We start from the raw sequence: 20883 nt of genomic DNA, 5'->3' as shown, positions 1-20883 counted from the left end.
CTTTATGTGTGCTGGAAGACTATACAGACATGATAATAGCAAGGTTGTTAATAATTCGCTTGTGTCTGACTTATTGTCTTTAACCTTATATATGCCTCATCCTTATTTTATGATTCTTTGCATACAAGTGATTCTACTTTGATATGTATGTTTCGGTGATTTTCTCTCATTGGATCTTACTTCAACCAATTAATGGGATTTTTAGCTAGCCTCTTTTGGTAACATTAAATGGTGACTTAGTCCACTAAACTGTAATTGAATTATAAGTGGAGGGAGTGCATTTTTTACAATAAGTAAATTAAAGGAAATAGAATAAAATATAATTCTACTCTGCAAGAAAGCTAACAAGTTAGGCAACACTATAATACTTTTTTTTTTAAGTTTGATTTTTTTTTTTTTAGTTATATTTATTGTATCAACATCAGAATCATGCCAGAGTAAAGCAGACCACAGCAGTTTTCCTTGTGTTTCTTCTTCAGTGATTGTTTACATTTTTTAGTAATGGCCACGTGGCCCCATCACCATTAACTCTTGCACTAGATTGAGCATTAGGTCTAAAGTATTCCCCTCTCTGGTCAGTTCCATGATCAGCTGCTCCATAAAGTAATCTTTTATAGCATCTAGAAACTTTACCTCCCTAGCAAGTCCCAAGGATACAGTTATCCAATCAGTATTGGAGTAATTTAAATCTCCCATTATTATAAGTCTTGATGTAAGTCTGGTCCCAATAGGACTGTCATTGGGCAGAAGGGCGCCCAGGGCAATGAATATCATCCGTTTCTGCTTTCTACCATCACCATCCTGGCATTTATTCCCACCCCCAATCCCCCCTACCAGACAGCTGCATAGCTCCCTTGCTGAGGCAGGATGGACCCAAGGCATGCACACTCACATCTGGGTAAGGGCAGAAAGGAGATCAACGAGCACATGTTCAGGACTCTCTCGGCTTGGTACCCATATTACTCACTCACAACAATGGCTCTGGGGCCATACCCAGAGGGGACCAATCAGAGTTTCCTTTTTTGTGTGGTGGTGGTGGTGGTGGATATGAACTGCTGCTGATCTCAACACCACTTCCGCTTCCTCAGAACACTGGTGTGTGGAGACATCTGCACAGGGACAGAAAGTATAGTGCCGACCCTCCCCCAGCTCTTTAATCTCAGGGGTCCCCTCTCACCTCTCTGGGGACTGAACTACCCCCAACTAAAATCCTTTGAGTCAGTGGAACTACCACACCTCCTCCATAGATATTAAATTGGAGGGGGTGGGGTTGTTTAGTTAGATCCTGGGTCTGTAATCTGAGACTACATTTAAGACTTTTTTTTTTTTTTTTACAATCAGGATTTTCATTTTTTATTTTATTTGGGAATTTATCAGTGTTATTACAACTAAAACAGAAATGGGAGCAATCAGTGGAAAATATTGACACATTTTTCCAGGTAAATCTTTTGTTTTTGTTGAACAAAAACACTGAAATTTGCCAGGACAAAATAGCACAAAAGCTGAAAGCAAAAGATCCCCATTTATGATAGAACCTTAAATTTCTGCTACACTTAAAAGTGCCTTTTTCAGTTTTGGAAAATTTGGCATGTATGCTTTTTTTGTTGTTTTTAACCAAATGATTTAATATCAGTAGCGTATGCACTAGTGCTCTCTTGTATCAATTACTGCAACTCCATTTATTTGAGTTTGTCTCAAAGGAGATTACAAAAATGACAGGTAATGCAAAATGCAGCAGTCTGCATTATCTAAGGACAAAAAAAAAAAAGGCATATTTCACTCCCTGTGACATTTAGGTCTTTTTTAGCATTCCAAGCCCTGAATGTCACTAGCCCCGGTTTCTTGAGCGAAAGATTGGTTAGATTGCTTCCACCCAGACACTGAAATCTGCAGGCGAGGCTCTTTTTAGCCTTCACTCAGGGAGATAACACTAAAGTGCACTAGGAAAACACACCATGACACATTTGTGGACTATATTCCCCAAAGATACTTAGCAGTCATCAATTTACTGGGCTTTAGAAAGCTAGTTAAACACAGACTTATTTCCTGCAGCTTTTGGAAGCACCAGAGTGATTGCCCTTGGTATCTAGACCTTTGGGGCTTGAATGTCAAAACAACTTTTGAGTATAAAAGCCTTTTGTATGCATGTTAAGTGGCATTTTGAAAATCAGTAGGCAGTCAGCGCACATAACATCATTTGTGTAACTCCATTTCAAGAGTAACTTTATGCACAGTGAAGAGAAGCATTCTGGGGGAGGGAGGGACAGTGGAGTTGTGACATATGCATGCATTTCATTTTTAAAAAGTATGCACAAAATTACCCCCTTCTTGAGGCAGGTGCAACTTTGTGCATGGTAATTTGTAGGCATACTCAGCCAATTACCTGAGGACTTTCAGAGGACACGTACACACTATGCAGGCTGTTATAAAAATTACCCACCCTAGATCGCATGAACATTTTTGGGGGGGGGGGGGGGGGGGGTTGTGTTTCTGAATGTTTTGGTCCTCCAGATTTTTCATTATGTTGCTGGCACTGAGCACTTCCAACAGTCCTCCTATAATATTTATGGTATAAATTTGTATTATGTTGAATTGTTTCAAGCTGTCGACAGGCTGATTTTTTTCAGTATAACCATTGTGGGCTAAAATTGAAAACGCAGATAAACCAAAAAAAAAAAAAAAAATAGAAATTCACTAAGGTCATTGAGGAATCTACGCTTTCATCATCACTATCTACACAATCAGCATTACTTAGTTCCATTTCAGAATCAAACTGAGGCAAATCTGCACAACTTGAACCAGATTCTCTTTCACTAAGCAATGGTTTCACCAATAGGTATATAGGCAAGGGTAACTTCTCACACTGAATCTTCTTCACTAACCTTGCTTCTGACTAGCTCTCCAGAAGCAAGACATTGTCCTAAATAATATTAGGAATAGGGGACACTCCTGGAAACTATGTTAGTAGATTTAAAACAAATTGGAGAAAGCATTTTTTCACTCAATGCATAATCAAGCTGTAGAATTTGTTGCCAGAGGATATGGTGAAGGCAGCTAGCACAGGTAGGTTTAAAAAACAGTTTGGACAAGGTCCTGGAGGAAAAGTACATAAACTTGATACTGACCAAGTGCCTCTGGGAACAAATAAGAAATTGGTTCTACATTTTGGAAAGGGCCACTGTTGGAGACAGGATGCTGGGCTTGATGAGCCTGTGCTCTTATCCAGCATGGCACTTCTGCTTTTATGATTCTGAGAAATAGAAACTAACTTAGCAGCATATTCCTCTGTTTTATCTATTCCTCCCTTTTGTCTTGACAAGAACTTTGTTGGTGGAATGCTGAGGAGCCTTAGCGCAATCCTGGACAACTGTAAGGTATTAAAAGTAGCTCTTCCACCATATGAGAGGAGACAATCCCTGCTGCCCACCAAACGATATCTTTATAGCAATGGGATATTAAAGGAAATTAGGGAATTCTGGCAGCTCCACTGTCTGAATTTTCAATGCTTGTTTAGACTTAGGAGTGGTTCCACAGGACTGGAGAAAGGCAGATGTGGCTCCTCTTCACACAAATATAAGAAGGTGTCTAAGAACTACAGGCCAGTTAGTCTGACCTTGGTAGAGAGCAAATTAATAAAACTGCTGCTAAAACAGAGGATAGTGCAATTTCTGGAACCCAATGGATTACAGGATCCGGAGCAGCATAGTTGTACCAGGGGTAGGTTCCGTCAGACAAATCGATCCAATTTCTGTGATTGTATTATGAGAGAACTGGATCAGGAGCGAGCACTAGATATAGTGTACTAGGATCTCAGCAAGGCCTTTAACACAGTTCCACATAGGCGACATACACAAACTTAGCACCATAGGTATGGGCCTTAAAATCACCGACTAGATTAGAATCTGGTTGAGTGGGAAGTGACAAACTGTAGCAGTAAATGGAGTTCATCCAGAGGAAAAAAAAAAAAAAAAAAAAGGGGGGGGGGGTTTACAGTGGTGAACCGCAGGAATCTAGTCCTCAATCCAGTTCTGTTCAGTTTCATAAGCAATACTGTGAGAAAGGTTTGCCTTGGTGCGAGCCTTAGTAGCCAGGACATACCCACCAGATTATGCAGTTTCCTCTTGTATTGAGGAACATGTGCCCAGGAGGGAAGGGTTAAGAAAGATTTTGCAGCTGATTTGATAAATAGCAATGTAGATAACTGGGTGGTTGGTGGGCTTGGTAACTTGCCTGCCTGATGCAAAAAATGGCAGACCTCATTACTTTTGGAAGAGTCGCTCCCTTTCCTTTTTTTATTGATCTCCATGTTTTTCTCACTTGCTGCATCTGGGCCTCTAGTCTGTATTTTATGTATGTTTACCCTCTGTGCACCACTGGCGATTGTAATTGTAATTATTTCGTTATCATATGCCAGAAAAATTCCTTAAATAAAAGAGTTAAAAAAAAAAAAAAAAAAGGCAGCAGACAGGCCAAAGAGTATGAGGACTGAGGATCAAGTGAAGGCCCTTGGATCAGCCATGAAGAGGTCACTAGAGACTATGGTGAGAGCAGTTTCTGTTAGGGATGTGCATTCATTTCATACGTTTCCCATTACATGTCAATTAGATGTGCATTCGTTTCATATTACATGCTTGTATAGGAAACGTATGAAATGGATGAACCAAATGCACATCCCTAGTTTCTGTGGAACACAGAGGATGAAAGAAAGACAGGAGCAGATCCAGAATGGTTTGAGATGAAAAAAAGTCAAGACAGCAAAGATGAATGGCATGTTCAAACAGTTTGGATGCAAAAGGAAGGCGGGAGATGAGACGATAGTTAGCAGGGCAGGTAGGGTCCAGTGAAGACTTTTTGAGGAGCAACATGATCACAGTATGTCTAAAGGAAGAGGGGACAGTCACAAACTCCAGATTCATCCCCACAGGCTAACACTAGCCTCTGAAACTTTACTCCACCTCTGACCAAGAAAACATGAGTTAAGCTTATGCATCTCTTTGCATTAGGGAGTAATAGATAATGGCGTAATTAACATGGAAGAATGCTAATTTGTGCGCATATTTTGTATTCATATTTATGCACATATTTTTTTTTTTTTTAACTCCAACCTACTTGTCAAATTGGGAATAAAAGTTGAATGCACAAAAACATACAAATAGTCAAGAGCACCTTATTATACTGAGACCTTGAAACTTATGTCAGTCAGCACAGACAGAATTCACATGCAGGTTAAAAAGGAAGGGGGAGTGAATATCCAGTTGGGCTAGATGTGCAGACATAGCCTAAATAAGTCATGACAAACAATAACTAAATGTAGCTAAGCCATTCAGAGAATAAGAAAAGGGAATGAAGCAGGAAAGATGTAAAAGATGGGAAGTAGAGGAAAGGGATGTAGATATACAGAGAGAATGGGACAGGAACAAAATGGAAGAGACCATGAAACAACAGATAAATAGGGAACAGTAGTGGGGAGGGGGTGTGAACTGGCCCCTTAGAATATTAAGTATTGACAGAGTCTCTTTTAGAATACTGTTATTAACCTAATGCATGCTTAGAAAAGAGATGGCTGAGAGAGAACAGAATAGAGGTTTCTAAAATCATGAATGGGGTAGATCAGGTAAAAAGAAGAGAGACAGAAGTGCCAGAGCAAAGGTCCAGCAATCCCAGCATCCTCTTTCAAGCAGTGGTTAATCCCAAAAATAGCATCTTACTTCCCAGCAACAAGTGCTGGGTCTCCTGCTTAATAGCTATTTCGGGACTTTCCTAGAAGATCCAACCCCTTTTTAAACTCAATATGCTACCTACCTTGACCATATCTGCCAACAACAAATTCCATAGCTTAATAGTGTGCCAAATGAAAAAAAAACTCTCTCCGATTTGTTTTCAATCTTCTACCTATTAGTTTCAAGGGGTGTCCCTTAGTCCTTTGAAAAGGATAAATAATTCATTATTTACCTGTTCTACCCCACTCATAACCTCTCAACAGTCTCTTCTCTAAACTGAAAAATCCTAACCTGTTTTACCTTTCTTCAAAGGGTGCTACTTCATCCCTTTATCATGTGTCGCCTTTCGGTGTACTTTTCCAATTCTTGCTATATCTTTTTTTTTTTTTTTAAGATGGGGTGACCAGAAATGCACACAATTCTCTGCACAGAGGCATTATGACATTCTCCATTTCTTTCTGAAAAATTCATAGCATTCCATTTTTATCACAAAATATGAGCCCTTAAGCTGTGATGTGATTGATACAGCCTGGCAGGTGAAACCAGCTGGGCCTATGTCAACAGCAGGCAGACACGCTCAAGTAGGGACTAAGGTTAGACTTCACCAATACCAGCCTCTTCCCCCGCAGGTTGAGCCCTTGGGTTCTGAAGCTGGCAAGTCTTAGATGAGAGTCCAGTGGAAGAGTGGTCAGGTGACGTTAGAGTCCGTGCAGAAGTCAAGGCAGGCGGTAATCAGGTGAACTCAGAGTCCAGGCTGAGCAAGACACGGGAAGACAATCACGATGAAGAGCCAAGACAAAGACAAAGAAAAGTGGAACAGAAGGAAGCAAGACAAGCACAGAGAAAAGAGAAGGCAGGAGCAGAACTGGAAAGAGCCAAGGCAGAAACAGGAGAAGCAACACAAACTGCAGGCAAGGCACGGCAGGAGACCTCCTGCCGAGGAGCCGTAAGCAGGACAGCCATCATGGCTCAGTTCCCGCTACAGAGCACACAAAGTTGGAAGAGCACACGTGCATAGGAGACGGTCCTGGTATCTGTGCATCCTGCCACAGGAACAGTAGTTTCAGAGTGAGTGAAACCGGCTGCGGGACAGCCCTGTGATTTGATCACTGCAGTACACTGAGCTGTGGATTTCAACATACCATACCATCCCCAATGGCTCCAAGATCCTTTTCCTGAATGATTACTCCCAATACAGAATCCATCACTGTATATAGAAAATTATGGTTATTTTTCTCTATATGCATCACTTTGTACATGTCATCTGCCATTGAGATGCTCAGTTTTTCAGTCCTGCAAGGTCCTTTGACAGTGCCTCACAATCTGCCTGTGTTTAACTACTCTGAACATTTTCTTGCATCTATAAATTTAATCACTTCATGTGTAGCTCCCTTTTCTGGACCATTAAAGAATAAGTTGAACAATACTGCTCCCAAGATATATCCCTGGGGCACTTCTTGGGGGTAACCAGTACAGAGTGGTAGTTACAACCATAAGAAAATTGCTGGGCAGACTGGATGGACCATTTGATCTTTTTCTGCATTCATATAGTCACTTTTCTCCACTGGGAAAGCTAACCGTTTAGTCCTACTCTTTGTTGCTCGTCTTTTAACCAATTATCTATCAACAGTAAGGCAATGCCTCCTATCGCATGAACTTTAGTGCTCTGAGGAGTCTATCATAAGAGCCTGTATCAAATACCTTCTGGAATAGGCTTTTTTACCCTATCACTTAAAAAAACAAACCAAAAAAAAAAAAAGACCACTCCATGAAACAAATGACCAGCAGATTTTAAATGAAGGATGACGAGATAGAGGTGGCAAATGGAATGAAAAATGAAAGCAAGACAGGTGAGAAGGGAGTATCAGGTATGAGAAATGGAAGGACGGAGCTAGAAACAGGAAACCGAGTTGCATTTACCGGTGCGCGGATCAAAGGTAACCACGAACACTGCCACGATCTCCTCATCCTCATCCTGCACATCCCGTTGCCACAATCGCCCCACAGCGTGGCCCAGAACGGGCGGTGGGGACACGGGAGAATCCTCGGCCCAGTCTAACAACAAAGCCCGATCTACCTGCTCCGCCATAACCAGGCAAGCAAACCGAAAACCCAGGACTCCAATGGCCTGAAATTCCGCTACTCCTCAAGCTACATCCTGCTGCTTCACTACAGCCCTCAGAACGAGCTCCGTAAATGCGTCACTTCCGTTCACTAGCTCCGCCCTTTCTTTTTGCTAGCGCTTTTTTTTTTTTTTTTTTTTTGCCTTGCGTAGTCACAGAACGATGATTCATCACAGCAGCCAATCAAAGCAACAGCAGGGTAGATGCAGGGGGGGGGGGGGGGGTGCTGCTGCTGTATGAAAGGAAGAGGAGGGCACGTGCAGTCTCAGAGTGACCGCCTCGTCGGCAGTAGCCGCCAGTCAGAGGTGGTGAGAACGATCGCAGGGCGGATGTAGAAGGCGACTGTTGCTGCAGATGGTGTTCTCACTTGGGCTATTTCACGCCCAGTTGTTTGTTGTTGTGAGGGGGGAGTGGAATCTTTTGTGTGGGTTAGGCTAGTTTTGGGCTGGGTGACCTGCTGGCTGAGTTACTACAGTGATCGGCAACATTTTGTTTGTCCGAGGAAGTCCCTCTGTGCTGGCAGAGTGTTGATTCATCGGGCATCAGCCACTCGGAGGAGACTGAAACAACTAGCGCAGCTGAAGGTGACAAACTCGGTTCATTCAAGTCTTTTTTTTTTTTTTATAGCAATGTTACTGCTGTGCGGAGACGTTTGCAGGCTGCTTGGGAGAGGTTTGTGCCCCACCTAATCGTAAACAGAGAACAGCATGGTGTCTCGGGGGAGAGACGAAGATAAGTATGTGGTTTATGTTTGACTTTAGTTCAATGTGCCAATATGTTATCGCTGTTTTATTGTTTTATTTTAATTGTTAAAATGTTAGTCAGCAGTGGCCTTTATGACAGTAATATCTTTTATTGTTTGTTATTGTTCTAATTATCCTGATCATATAAATGCTCTGGCTATGCTTATGTATGTGGACTTTGTTAGCTGCCATGGATTTGAATATGATAAACCACAAAAGTAGGTAATACCAAAAAGTACTTGATTTTCAAAAACCCCACATTGCTGCAAATTCTAATTTACCAAAAATATGTTGTTTAATTGTTTAACCCCTTCTGTAACTCAAAATAAATGTCTTTCAGCTATCAACAACCTACTCACCAGCCTCAACCTGGTCTTAAACACAAACAAAACCGAAATCATCATTATAGCACTGGAAAACTATGTCCCACTCACACCTCCTAACGCTAGCCAACGTCCGGATACCTCCGTGCACTCCACCTCACAACAAGTAAAAGACCTGGGAGTCATCATAGACAGCGGATTCAGCCTCAACAAATTCGTTAATAACACAACAAAGAATGTTTCTTTAAACTACAAACCTTAAAGAAACTAAAACCACTCCTTCTATACAGAGACTTCCGCATGGTGCTACAAGCCATCATACTCCCAAAACTGTACTACTGTAACTCTCTCCTCCTTGGCCTACCAGTATGCACCACCAAACCACTTCAGATGGTCCTGAATGCCTCGGCTAGAATTCTCTCAAACGCCAAAAAAAGAGATCATATCACCCCAATCCTTCATCATCATCTCCACTGGCTTCTGATTAAATACAGGATCCAATTCAAGTCCATAATGATGATACACAAGGCCTTATATAACATCGCTCCTCTCAACTTAACGTTTCAAATTCAGCTACACACATCCGTGAAACAGACTAGAAGTGCGTATCAGAACAGACTAATCACCCAACTGGCGAAATCCTCTTTGAGGAAACGCGCACTATCCACAGCGGGCCCTTCACTCTGGAACTCGCTACCTCCAGACCTTCGCCTTGAACATTGCCACGCTACATTTAAAAAGAAACTTAAGACTTGGTTGTTCAAACAAGCATTCCCTTAGAGCTAAGAGCAGGAAGAAAGACATTTTCAAATTATTCGTTCTTTCCCCAGCCCCTAGCATAGAACTTCCTGAAGAGATCAATATTGAATTGTATTTAATCATATAATCATATATACATATAATCATGTTGACAAACATATAACCATTCTATTTATTATTAACTCGCTTGTTATTTATTAACTGTTTAGCTGTTTAACTGTTCTAATTTGTTACTTTGATTAATCTGTTCAATGTAAACCGCTAAATGAAGCGATAGTTTCTGTTCCTTGTAAACCAGGGTGATATGTATATTATACAGGAACTTCCGGTATAGAAATACTTTAAATAAATAAATAAAACGAATTCAAGAAAACTTTTTGTCGAAGAAAAATTTTTAAGAAAGTGGTGGTTTTATAAAATTGAATCAAAGGGTATCTTCCAGGTTTCCCATATTCTTTTTCTAATCACGAACATACCACCTTCCCCCTTATTGTTTTTTTGAAATATTTTATCAGAATTCAAAAACTGTGACTTTTTTTTTTTTCAAGGCAATGTGGGACCAAAGGTGCATTGATCTGACTGGTAGTCAAACTCAAATGATGTTCAATCATTCTGGTTCTCAACTGGCGCTTAGTCTTACCCACATAGAACATTTCACATGGACATTTAATTATGTAAATTACTCCAGTTGATTTACATGTGGTGTGTTGTCTGAGTTGTATAGTTAGCTGTGTGGCAGCAAAGTAAATGCTGGTTGTCACCATCATAATCGAGCAAACTGAGCAGGACCCACAAGCCATATGTGAACCATCTATATGTATTGAATGTTGTATGGTGGAATCGGAACGTACTCATTTATCTTTTAAACTTGATCCTTTGGTGTAAGTGAATCTGGGTTTCAAATTCCCCGTGTATCTGTAGGATGTGCCAACTAACTATACAACTCAGACAACACACCACATGTAAATCAACTGGAGTAATCTACATAATGAAATGTCCATGTGAAATGTTCTATGTGGGTAAGACTAAGCACCAGTTGAGAACCAGGATGACTGAACATCATTCAAGTTTGACTACCAGTCGGATCAATGCACCTTTGGTCCCACATTGCCTTGAAAAAAGTCACAATTTCAGTGAGCTTCAAGTATGTGTTCTCAAACAGATCTCTCCACATTGACGTGGGAGAGATTTAAATAAAAAAACTATTGCAAGCGGAACAGAAATGGATACCCCGCCTAGATACAATACATCTGAATGGTTTAAATTCAGACCTTGAATTGAATGTGTTTTTGTGAATTTAGACATTTAATGTGAGGAAATTGTCACACATTGATAGCGGATGATGTCATCACGTTCTGCGTGTTTCCTGATTGGTCACTTCTTTCTTTTTAAACTGACAGCTGACATTTTGATGGTCTCTGTTCCTTTGCTCAGAAGGTTGTTCAAGACCAGGATTGTCAGTCACATTTTTGGACATAAAGATCTCTAAAGAAACATATGGTTTTAAGACCACATTGTTCCGCAAGTCAGTGAGTAGCAACACCCTATTGCACTTTACCAGTGCTCACCCACGGAGGCTAAAAGAAAACTTGCCGATGAGTCAGTTTTTTATGCTCATCAATTGAAGAATACTGGAATCAAGCTAAGTAAGTCATCGGTTTTTAGAACGAGGTTATCCCAAACGGTGCTTTTTTGAGCTAGAGCGAAAGTGGAGAGCTCAAGTGTTCTTGAGCCTGCATGTAAAAATAGAGATTTGATTAGAAGTTGATCACCAGCTTTATACAAATGAAAAGTAATTTGTTTGGAACATTTACTTCTTAGACCGCAAATGTTTAAAAGTCCGGTCGGCCTCATTTTTTAAAACCCATGAGGCACGTCGTCAGGCTTGCTGATGCGGCAAAAGAAAGAGAGAAAATAAAAAATTGAAAAAATTGATCATTTTAAAAAAAAGTTAAGATATCTGTGAGTGGCTATGCGTTGAAAAAACAAGTATATATGATTTCCTTTTTCCTTGCTTTTGACTGTAAAGTGGAAATCATTTGGGTTCTTTTTTGGGTTTTGCTATATTAAGAGCTTCATCTATACAGAAGTTGATCGCAGCACTCGGGGAGTGAGCGGAGATTTGACAAAGCTGTATACATGAAGCTCTTAATATAGCTCCGTGAGAAAACAGAGACATTTTGATTATTTGATGAGCTGTTACCCATGATGAAGGATTAATTTTGAAACCTGGCCACGTCGGGAAAGAGAGTGTTATCAAGTAATTCTTTCAGTGTCCTATTCAGCTAAATTCTATCAGCGTTTATTCAGCTATTTATTTTATTTTATTTATTTGCAGTTTTTATATACTGACATTTGTTTAGTAACTTCACATCGGTTTACATAGAACATAAACTTGCAACCGAGCTATCACTTCTTCAATTTTGATTGTTTAAACAAAGGGAGAAAGTCTCACTAAGCAATTTTACAGGGTCTGTCTGGCTAAGCTTTATTAACTTGTGTATGTATAACCATGGGACATTTTGGTATTATTAACTAACTCGATACAAGAAAGCACTGCTAAGCCAATTTAGACACTTTAGTGTGGACAATTCCCATTCCTTTATAACATCATTTAAATCTAAGCACGTTGAATTAAGCTTTAGTTTTTGAATTTTGATAAAATATTTAAAAAAATAATAATAATAAGGGGGAAGGTGGTATGTTCGTGATTAGAAAAAGAATGTGGGAAACCTGGAAGGTACCCTTTGATTCAATTTTATGAAACAACCACCACTCTCTTAAAAAATTTTTCTTCAACAAAGTTTTCTTGAATTCATTTTGAGTCACAGAAGGGTTGAACAATTAAACAACTTATTTTTGGTAAAATGGATTTGAATATGGCAAGTTATATAAAAAAAACTTTAAATAAAATTGAAAATAAATATAAAGCAAGAAGGTGGGGAGGAGGAGAGAAGTAATATGTCCGGCCTGAAATACACGCATGTGCTTGCTATATGTAGGAAGGTGGAACGTTTCTTCTTTTGTTCTTCTGTAGCAGGAGATAGCTGTGATTGTCGCTCAAGCAGAACCACTCTGGAGCACGGATGAACATTCACCATCTCCTTGCACTGATGGTGCTGGTGAACAAGAAACCTAAGCTCCTTTCTCTCTTTGTTGCCTATCATATTGGGTTTCTCAGCAGGACCTGTCATCTTAACATGTCAGTGCTTTTTGGACGCTCAGGGAGAGTTGTCTTCCTCGGACTTCACTAAGCCTGGATCCTCCCATTCTGATGATGCTCTGGTTTCGGCACTCTGGAGGTACACCAGACCTTGGAAATCCCTTGACTGGCTCCTCTGCTGGCGAGGACAGGTCAGTGGGCCCTGCTCCAGTTCCTTCTGGGTTTGGACTGGATCCGGCAGATTTTTCTTGGTTGGCGGTTGTTTGTTTTTTTTTCCCAGGGTTTACAAGCCTTTCTTTGAGCGCAGTCCTCAGCTTTGCCCAATCCTGTCAGGGCAGATGCTCAGCCGGTGGCCCCTCCCTCTTCCAGTCCTATGGATAAGTGCCGGGGCATACCTCGGTTCGCTGCAGGTATTCCCCACAGGAACCTGGATGGCACTGATGATGAGGCAGATCCTGATTCCCTTGATGGGGAAACTTCTCCGGGGCTGGAACCATATCAGACCATGTTACGGTTCTGTCATTGAGATGAACTGCCGGGTCTGATTTCCCAGACATTGAAGATGCTAGGTGTTCCTGGTATGGATTCCTTGTCAGAGCCGAAGAAGAATTCCATTCTGTTTTCCTTGCATAAAGCCTCTTGTTTTTCCCTGTTATGGACGCCATTCAGGAATTGTTAGATCTGGGAAACCCCAGAGGCAAACTTCAAAGGTGGTAGGACATTGGAAGGCCTGTACCCCCTGGATCCGGTGATAAGAGAGTGTTTGTGTTTTCCCAAAGTGGATGCGCTGGTCTGTGCCATCTCTAAGCAGATGACTATCCCCGTGGAGGGAGGAGCAGCCTTGAAGGATGTGCATGATAGCAGGATTGAGGCCATCCTTAAGAAAGCCTTTGAGGCAGTGGCAATGGCTTTACAGATAGTTTCCTGTTGTGCTCTTGTGGCACGATCCTGTCTGCTCCTCTCTCAGGAAGTTAATGACTCTGGAGTGAATTCCAGTGCAGTAATGGAACCAGCTGCTGCTGTTTTTAGCAGATGTGGGCTGTGGTTTGCTCCATACCTCAGCCAGAGGAGTGGTGTCGGTGGTAGCAGCCAGGCATGAACTCTGGTTGTGAAATTGGTCACTGACCCAGCCTCCAAAGCTAATCTTACGAAAATGCCCTTTAAAGGCTTGCTCTTGTTTGGGAGCAAGTCGGAGAAACTGGCCAGTAAGTGGGGCGAATCGCCAGTTCCTCAGTTGCCAGAGGATAAGAAGCAATTGCAGCACCCCTTTGGTATGAGGGGTCATTTCCGGGGTTCCAAACGGTTTGTCCCTACAGAGGGTTGACCTTTCAGAAGACTCAGCCTTTTGATAGGTCTCTGTCCTTTCGTCCCAGACAGCCCAAGCAAGGAGCAGGCTCGAGTGGTGGATCTTCCCAAGCTTTCCAGTGAAGGTTTGCTGACCCACCTTTGGGAACAAGAGATAGGGGGGCACCTCTCTGAATTTTATCAGAAGTGGGTCGAGATCACATTGGATCAGTGGGTCCTGGAGGTGATACAAGAAGGATATGTGCTGGAATTTCGCAGTATTCCTCAGGACAAGTTCATGGTGTCTCCTTGCCATTCCCCGCAGAAGAAGTAGGCAGTGGAATCTATGCTTCTAAGGCTCTTCAGGCTGAGGGCTGTGGTTCCTGTGCTCAACATCTCAAGAAAGTATGGGGCAGTATTCAATATATTTTGTTGTGCCCAAGAAGGAGGGTTCCTTTTGTCCCATCCTGGATCTTAAAAATGTCAACTGCCATTTGAGAGTGACTCATTTTCACATGAAAACCTTGTTCTCTGTCATAATGGCACATAGTTGGGGGAATTTCTGACCTCCCTGGATCTGTCCGAGGCCTACCTTCTTATTCCCATCTGTTTGGAACACCATTTTCTGTGTTTTGTGATGTTGGGGTGCCATTATCAGTTTTGGGCGCTGCCTTTTGGTCTAGCCACTGCCCCCAGAATGTTTTTTAAGGTTATGGTAGTAATAGTGGTGACGTTGAGAAAAGAGGGGGATCCTGGTGCACCCATACTTGGACGACTGGCTGGTTCGAGCCAAGTCTCAGGAAGAGAGTCGCCTGGTGACAAACAAGCTGATCTCCTTGTTGCAGGAGCTCAATTGGGTGGTGAACCTGTCCAAGAGTACTCTTCAGCCATCTCAGTCGCTGGAGAATCTGGGAGTTTGGTTCGACACGGAGCAGGGCACAGTTTTCTTGCCGAAAGCTCTGATTCAGAAATTGTCTCAGGTACGTCAGTTGGTGATCACTATACGCCCAATAGTGTGGTACTATCTACAGGTGCTCGGCTTAATGGCGGAAACCCTGGAAGTGGTGCCATTAGCGAGGGCATATATATATTGTCTTCAGCGCTCCCTGCAGTCCCAGGACTATTCAGTTCAGTTCCACTTGCCAATAGAAATCTCTTCTCGCTTCCAGCGGTGGTTGCAGGAGGCTCATCTGAGAGAGGAAGTTTCCTTGTCCTCCCCGACCTGGTTAGTACTCATGACAGATGCGAGTTTCCAGGGTTGGGGAGCCTACTGTCATGAGCTGACGGCCCAAGGACATTGGAATGCTGAAGAGTCCCTCTGGAACATCAATCACCTGGAAGCCCAGGCAGTCCAGTTTGCATGCTTGCAGTTCAGCCACAGGCTGTAGGGTCAAGCAATCCACGTGATGTCAGACAATGCAATGACGGTGGCCTACTTCAATAGCCAGGGAGGAACCAAGACCCACGAAGTGTCGCAGGAAATAGACCAACTTATGGAATGGACAGAACGACATCTACAGACTATCTCGGCTCTCACATTGCAGAAAAAGACAATGTAAGAGCAGACTTTCTCAGCAGGGAGAATCTGGACCCAGGAGAATGGGTGTTGTCAGCCGAGGCAATTCAGCTGATAGTGGATCGCTGGCGACTTCTCGCAATGCGAAGGTTCTTCGATCCTTCAGTCACAGGAGAGATCCATGGAATCTGGGCATAGATGCTCTTGTACAGGTCTGGCCAGAAGACAGATTGCTTTATGCTTTTCCTCTGTGGCCCTTGTTGGGCAGGATAATTCGCTAGATCTAAGACCACAGTGGGCTGGTACTCCTGGTGGCACTGGACTGGCCCAGGTATCCGTGGTATGCAGATTTGCGAAGACTCCTGGTGGAGACCCTGCTTTGTCTTCCACCGCACATGGATCTGTTGCAGCAGGGATCGGTACTCCACGTGGATCCAACTCTCTGTTCTGTCTTATGGTTTGGTCCTTGAGAGGGCTCGCCTGTTGGAGCATGGATATTCTTCTGAGGTGATTACCACCTCACTCCATGCTCGGAAGTTCTCCACTTCCTTAGCCTATGTGCGGGTTTGGAGAGTATTTGACGCCTGGTGTGAAAAGCAGGGTATTTTTCCTCATTCAGTTAAGATTCCACTCATTCTGGACTTTCTGCAGGATGGGTTGAATAAAGGGTTGGCACTTAATTCCTTGAAGGTACAGGTTGCGGCTCTTGCCTGTTTCAGAGGCCCAGTGAATGGTGATTCCTTATCATCTTAACCTGATGTGGCCCGTTTTTGAAGGTAGTGAAGCATCTTCGGCCTCCCTTGAGGTTATTGGTTCCATTGTGGAGTCTTAATTTGGTGCTTGATTTCTTGGTGGGCCCTACATTCTGACTGCTGCGTAGCCTTTCCTTGTGGTTATTGACTTTGAAGACAGTGTTCCTGGTGGCTATATGTTCTGTATGTCGAATTTCCGAGCTGCTGGTCTTGTCTTGCCGGGAGCCGTTCCTTCGGGTGACTCCAGGGGCATTGCAGCTGTGTACTGTTCCATCCTTCTTGCCTAATGTGGTCTCGGAATTTCATTTGAATCAGTCCATTTCCTTGCCGTTCCTGGATAAGCTCAGGGATGTGGAGGAGTATCGCCTGTTGCATCCCTTGGATGTCAAGAGACTTGTCGTGGAGTATCTGAAGGTTTCTGAACCTTTCCAGAAGACGGATCACCTGTCTGTCCTCCATGGTGGAAGGAAGCAGGGCGAACCAGCTTCATGGCAACAATAGCTCGCTGGATTACGGAAGGTGGTCGCGACCGCAACAAACCTTTTCCATTGGAAACAATTTAGTAGAACCTAGGGGTCACAATTTGAAACTCCAGGGAGGAAGATTTAGAACCAATGTCAAAGAATATTTCTTCACAGAGAGTGTGGTGGATGCCTGGAAGGCCCATCCGGAGGAAGTGGTGAAGACTAAAACTGTGAAGGATTTCAAAGGGGCATGTGATAAACACTGTGGATCCCTAAAGGCTAGTGGATGGGAATGAATGAAAAGTTTGGGGGTAACCTGCACGGAGCAGCATTTACTACCATGGGAAGCTTGCTGGGCAGACTGGATGTACCATTTTGGTCTTTTTCTGCCGTCATTACTATGTTACTATATGTGGATGCTGAAAAGCCATTGCCTACTCAAGTTAGGGCTCATTCCACTAGGGCACAGGCAGTGTCATGGGCGGAGGTTAGATTGTTGTCTTCTGTCGATTATCTGCTGAGCTGCAATGTGGTCATCCTTGCATACTTTTTCCAGGTTTTATCGTCTGGATGTGTAGGCCCAAGAGGATGCAGCCTTTGCATGTGTGGTATTGACTGGACCGCGGGCAGCCTCCCACTCTGTTCGGAGTACCTTTTGGTACATCCACTGGTCCTGAGTCCATCTGTCTACATGCACAGAAATGGAGAAATTACTTACCTGATAATTTCGTTTTTCTTAGTGTAGACCAGGGGTCGGGAACCCATGGCTCGCGAGCCAGATATGGCTCTTTTGAGGGCTGCATCTGGCTCGCAGACAAGTGTCGCCATACTTCGCGGTTCCCCGCTGACCCAGCTGCTCCCCGGTCCTCCGCCGCCCGGGCTTAAAATGCTGTCAGCCCGGGCGGAACGCGGCAGGACAGCTGGAGTCAGCGGCACCGGGTGCTCTCTTCTCCCCCCCCCCCCGGGCCCGGAAGAGGAAGTGGAGAGCATCGGGTGCCTGCGCGGGAAGACGAGACCACACTAGCGTGGTCTCTTCTTCCGCGAGGCACCCGATGCTCACCACTTCCTCTTCCGGGCCGCGGGGGGGAGGAGAAGAGAGCACGCCGACTGGAGTCATCCGGGTGCCTGCGCGCGGGAGTCATCGGGTGTCAGCCGGGTGCCAGCGCTGGAGTCATCGGGTGCCTGCGCGGGTCTTCCCGCGCAGGCACCCGATGCTCTCCACTTCCTCTTCCGGGCCGCGGAAGAAGAGAGCACGCCGGTGCTCTCTTCTTCCGCGGGCCCGGAAGAGGAAGTGGAGAGCATCGGGTGCCTGCGCGGGAAGAAGACTGCAGCGCGGGCTCGGAGGAAAATGAAAATCTTCAACCCGCGGCCGATGGGACTCCGCCTTCGCCTCCGCGAGGGCTGAAAATGAAGGAGGTTAGCGTTGGGAGGTGCTGCTGCTGCCGCGAGTTCCCGGGGGGGGGGGAAGGGAAGGGGGAGAGAGAGAGTGAATGAATGAGCGAGCAAGCATGGGTGTTTGAGATCCTGTGTGTGTGAGTGAGAGATTGCATGTATGTGAATGATTGAGAGCCTGTATATGTGAAAGAGAGTATGTCTGTGATTGAGATCCTGCCTGTGAGAGAGGAGAGCATGAATGTAAATTACCATTGGGAACCTGTATGTGTAAGTTTGTAATTGAAAACCTGTTTGTTTGAAAGAGTATGTGTGTATGATTGAGATCATTTGTGTGTGAGAGAGATCATGTGTATGTATGATTAAGAGCCTGTGTGTATAAGTAAGAGAGAGATCATGTGTGTCTGTGTCTGATTGACAGCTGGTTTAGGTGATGGAGCAGTGAGTATGTGATTGAGAGCCTGTGTTTAAATGAGAGAGAGAGACCATGTGTGTCTGTGTGTGATTGAGAGCTGATTTAGGTGAGGGAGCATGTGTAGTATGTGATTGAGAGCCTGGGTGTAAATGAGAGAAAGAGAGGACATGTTTGTAAGCATGTGAATGAGAGTCTGTGTGTGAGAGAAAAAAGACAGCATGTATTTATGTGATTGAAAGCCTGTGTGTGTGTGTAAGCGTGAAAAGATAGACAGCATGTGTGTAATGTGTAATTAAGAGCCTATATAAGTGAGAGAGAAAAAACATTTGTATATGTGAGTGACTGAGAGCATGTGTGTATAGGTGTGTCATTGAGAGCCAGTGTGAGAGAGAGCGCTGTTATGTGACTGAGAGAGGAGAAAGTTCCAAGCAAACCACCCCACCTCTGCTAATTCAGAACAATCTCAGGACACCTGGATATCAAACGTTCCCAGGTATGCAGAGCAAAAAAATTTTTGTATCCTTATTATTTTTCATTACTGGATCTTTGTGTCTGCTATTTTGAAATATTTTGTTGGTATCTGGAAATGTTTTATATGAGTTTTTAATTATTGGATATTCCACTCATCAGCTGTTTCGAAATATGTTCTTTTTGTTAGTACAGTTTTACTGCTGATGATTTTATATTTCTTGATTTGTTTATAAGGATGTGGTGATTGTTTCTTTTTCCTTTGTACACTGCATACAGAGACTCTGGCTTGTTGCAGTTTCCAATTCAGTTTTTTCTGCATGCTTCTTGTTATGCGTTTTGGTCTCTTTATTCTATGTTAGGTGAGGGACAGCACGTGATTCAGGTGAGGTTTTCTGCTGGCGTGTAGTTTCTGTGTAGGACTCTATAGCAGCCTGACTTGGTCCGTTTTCCTAATAGGAGATGTATTGGTGTCTTAAGGCCTGGTGTAATATTTTCAGAGACTTATTGTACTTTAAAAGTGTGATCTTACATAAAATGCACACATTTACTTGTATTTAGTTTTAAACATATTGTATGGCTCTCATGGAATTACATTTTAAAAATGTGGCGTTTATGGCTCTCTCAGCCAAAAAGGTTCCTGACCCCTGGTGTAGACAGATGGACTCAGTTTTCTGCCTTTTAGCTGCCAAATGATTGTGTCAATAGTCGTCCTGTGGGGCTCTAAATCCCAGCAGATGGAAACAGAGCAAAGCTGACATGGTATATATACCACTGCACTTGCATCAGGCCGTCAGTCTCCAGCAGATGGTGGATGTGCATCTCCCTACTGGGATTACTTAAAAAATATATATATCTATATCTAGGCCCCACTTGCAGGGTTTTGCTCAGTCATGACGTGGTAGGCCTAAGAGTTCAGGATCGCATTCTGCAGATCCCAGCACACTTGGTGCTGCAGGTAAGCATTGGCGTATGTCTCCATCTGCTACAGGTCACACTGATAGAAACCCAGGTGGCACAGATGGTGAAAGCGGCTCTTACTCCCTGGAGGATGGGAAATTCCTCTGCGGTTAGAACTGTACAGCACAATGTTGCATATCTTTCATAGAGATGGTTGCTGATTCAGATCGTCCACACACTGTGGATGCTGGGGGTGCCGTGTGCTGAAGCCAAACAATCTCATTTAGATTCCTTGCGTGAAGCATTATGGATGATATTCAAGAATTGCTTGATCTTGAATGGGGCACTTCGGAGGCTGTTTTTACTGGGGGACGAGCCTTAGTAGCATTGTACCCCTTGGATCCAGCAGAGAGAGAGAGCAGATGCGCTTTTTGAAAGTGGATGTGCTGGTGTGTACAGTCACCACTGGGTGGCTATCCCTGTGGAAGAGTGAGAGGCTTGAAGGAGGTGCAGGCTAGGAGAATTGAGGCTATCCTTAAGCAGGCCTAGGTGTGGTGGGAATGAATTGCAGATGGCCTCTTGCTGCTCCCTGTTGGATCGCTGTGCCTTGCTCTCAGGAAGTTGATGAGTCTGATTTGAAATCAGAGCAGTGCCCTATGGCCTCTCCACCCTGGATGAGCCCAATCTCGTCTGATCTCAAAAGCTAAGCAGGATTGAATGTTGGCTAATAGCTGACAAATTGGTGCTGAGACAATCCAAAGCCTACTCTGATGAAATGGCCTTTTAAGGATCACTCTGATTTGAGAGAGAGAAAATAAACAAGAGAAAAAAGAAATGGCCAATAAGTGGGGTGAGTCCCAC

The 20883-nt window shown here is 43.5% G+C and overlaps 1 protein-coding gene across 7 annotated transcripts in view; it reads right to left on the bottom strand.

Annotated features, from left to right (window-relative positions):
- Positions 1–20883, bottom strand: part of DENND11 (DENN domain containing 11) — a 177780-nt gene that overhangs the window by 146616 nt on the left and 10281 nt on the right. For 6 of the 7 annotated variants that reach the window (XR_003858654.1, XM_029616148.1, XM_029616150.1 and 3 more), the window contains exon 1: positions 7641–7904. The exons of the other annotated variant lie outside the window; for it this stretch is intronic. Coding sequence is in view for 5 of the 6 variants with exons in the window: in XM_029616148.1 (XP_029472008.1) it covers positions 7641–7809 (169 nt within the window). In the remaining variant the exon portion in view is untranslated. Of the gene's footprint in view, positions 1–7640; positions 7905–20883 lie in introns of those variants that run through there. 7 annotated transcript variants of the gene reach the window in all.

The sequence above is a fragment of the Rhinatrema bivittatum genome, chromosome 9 (assembly GCF_901001135.1).
Source record: "Rhinatrema bivittatum chromosome 9, aRhiBiv1.1, whole genome shotgun sequence".
NCBI lineage: Eukaryota > Metazoa > Chordata > Amphibia > Gymnophiona > Rhinatrematidae > Rhinatrema > Rhinatrema bivittatum.
Note: the sequence above shows the minus strand (reverse complement) of the source record. Positions and strands in the feature narration are given on the sequence as shown.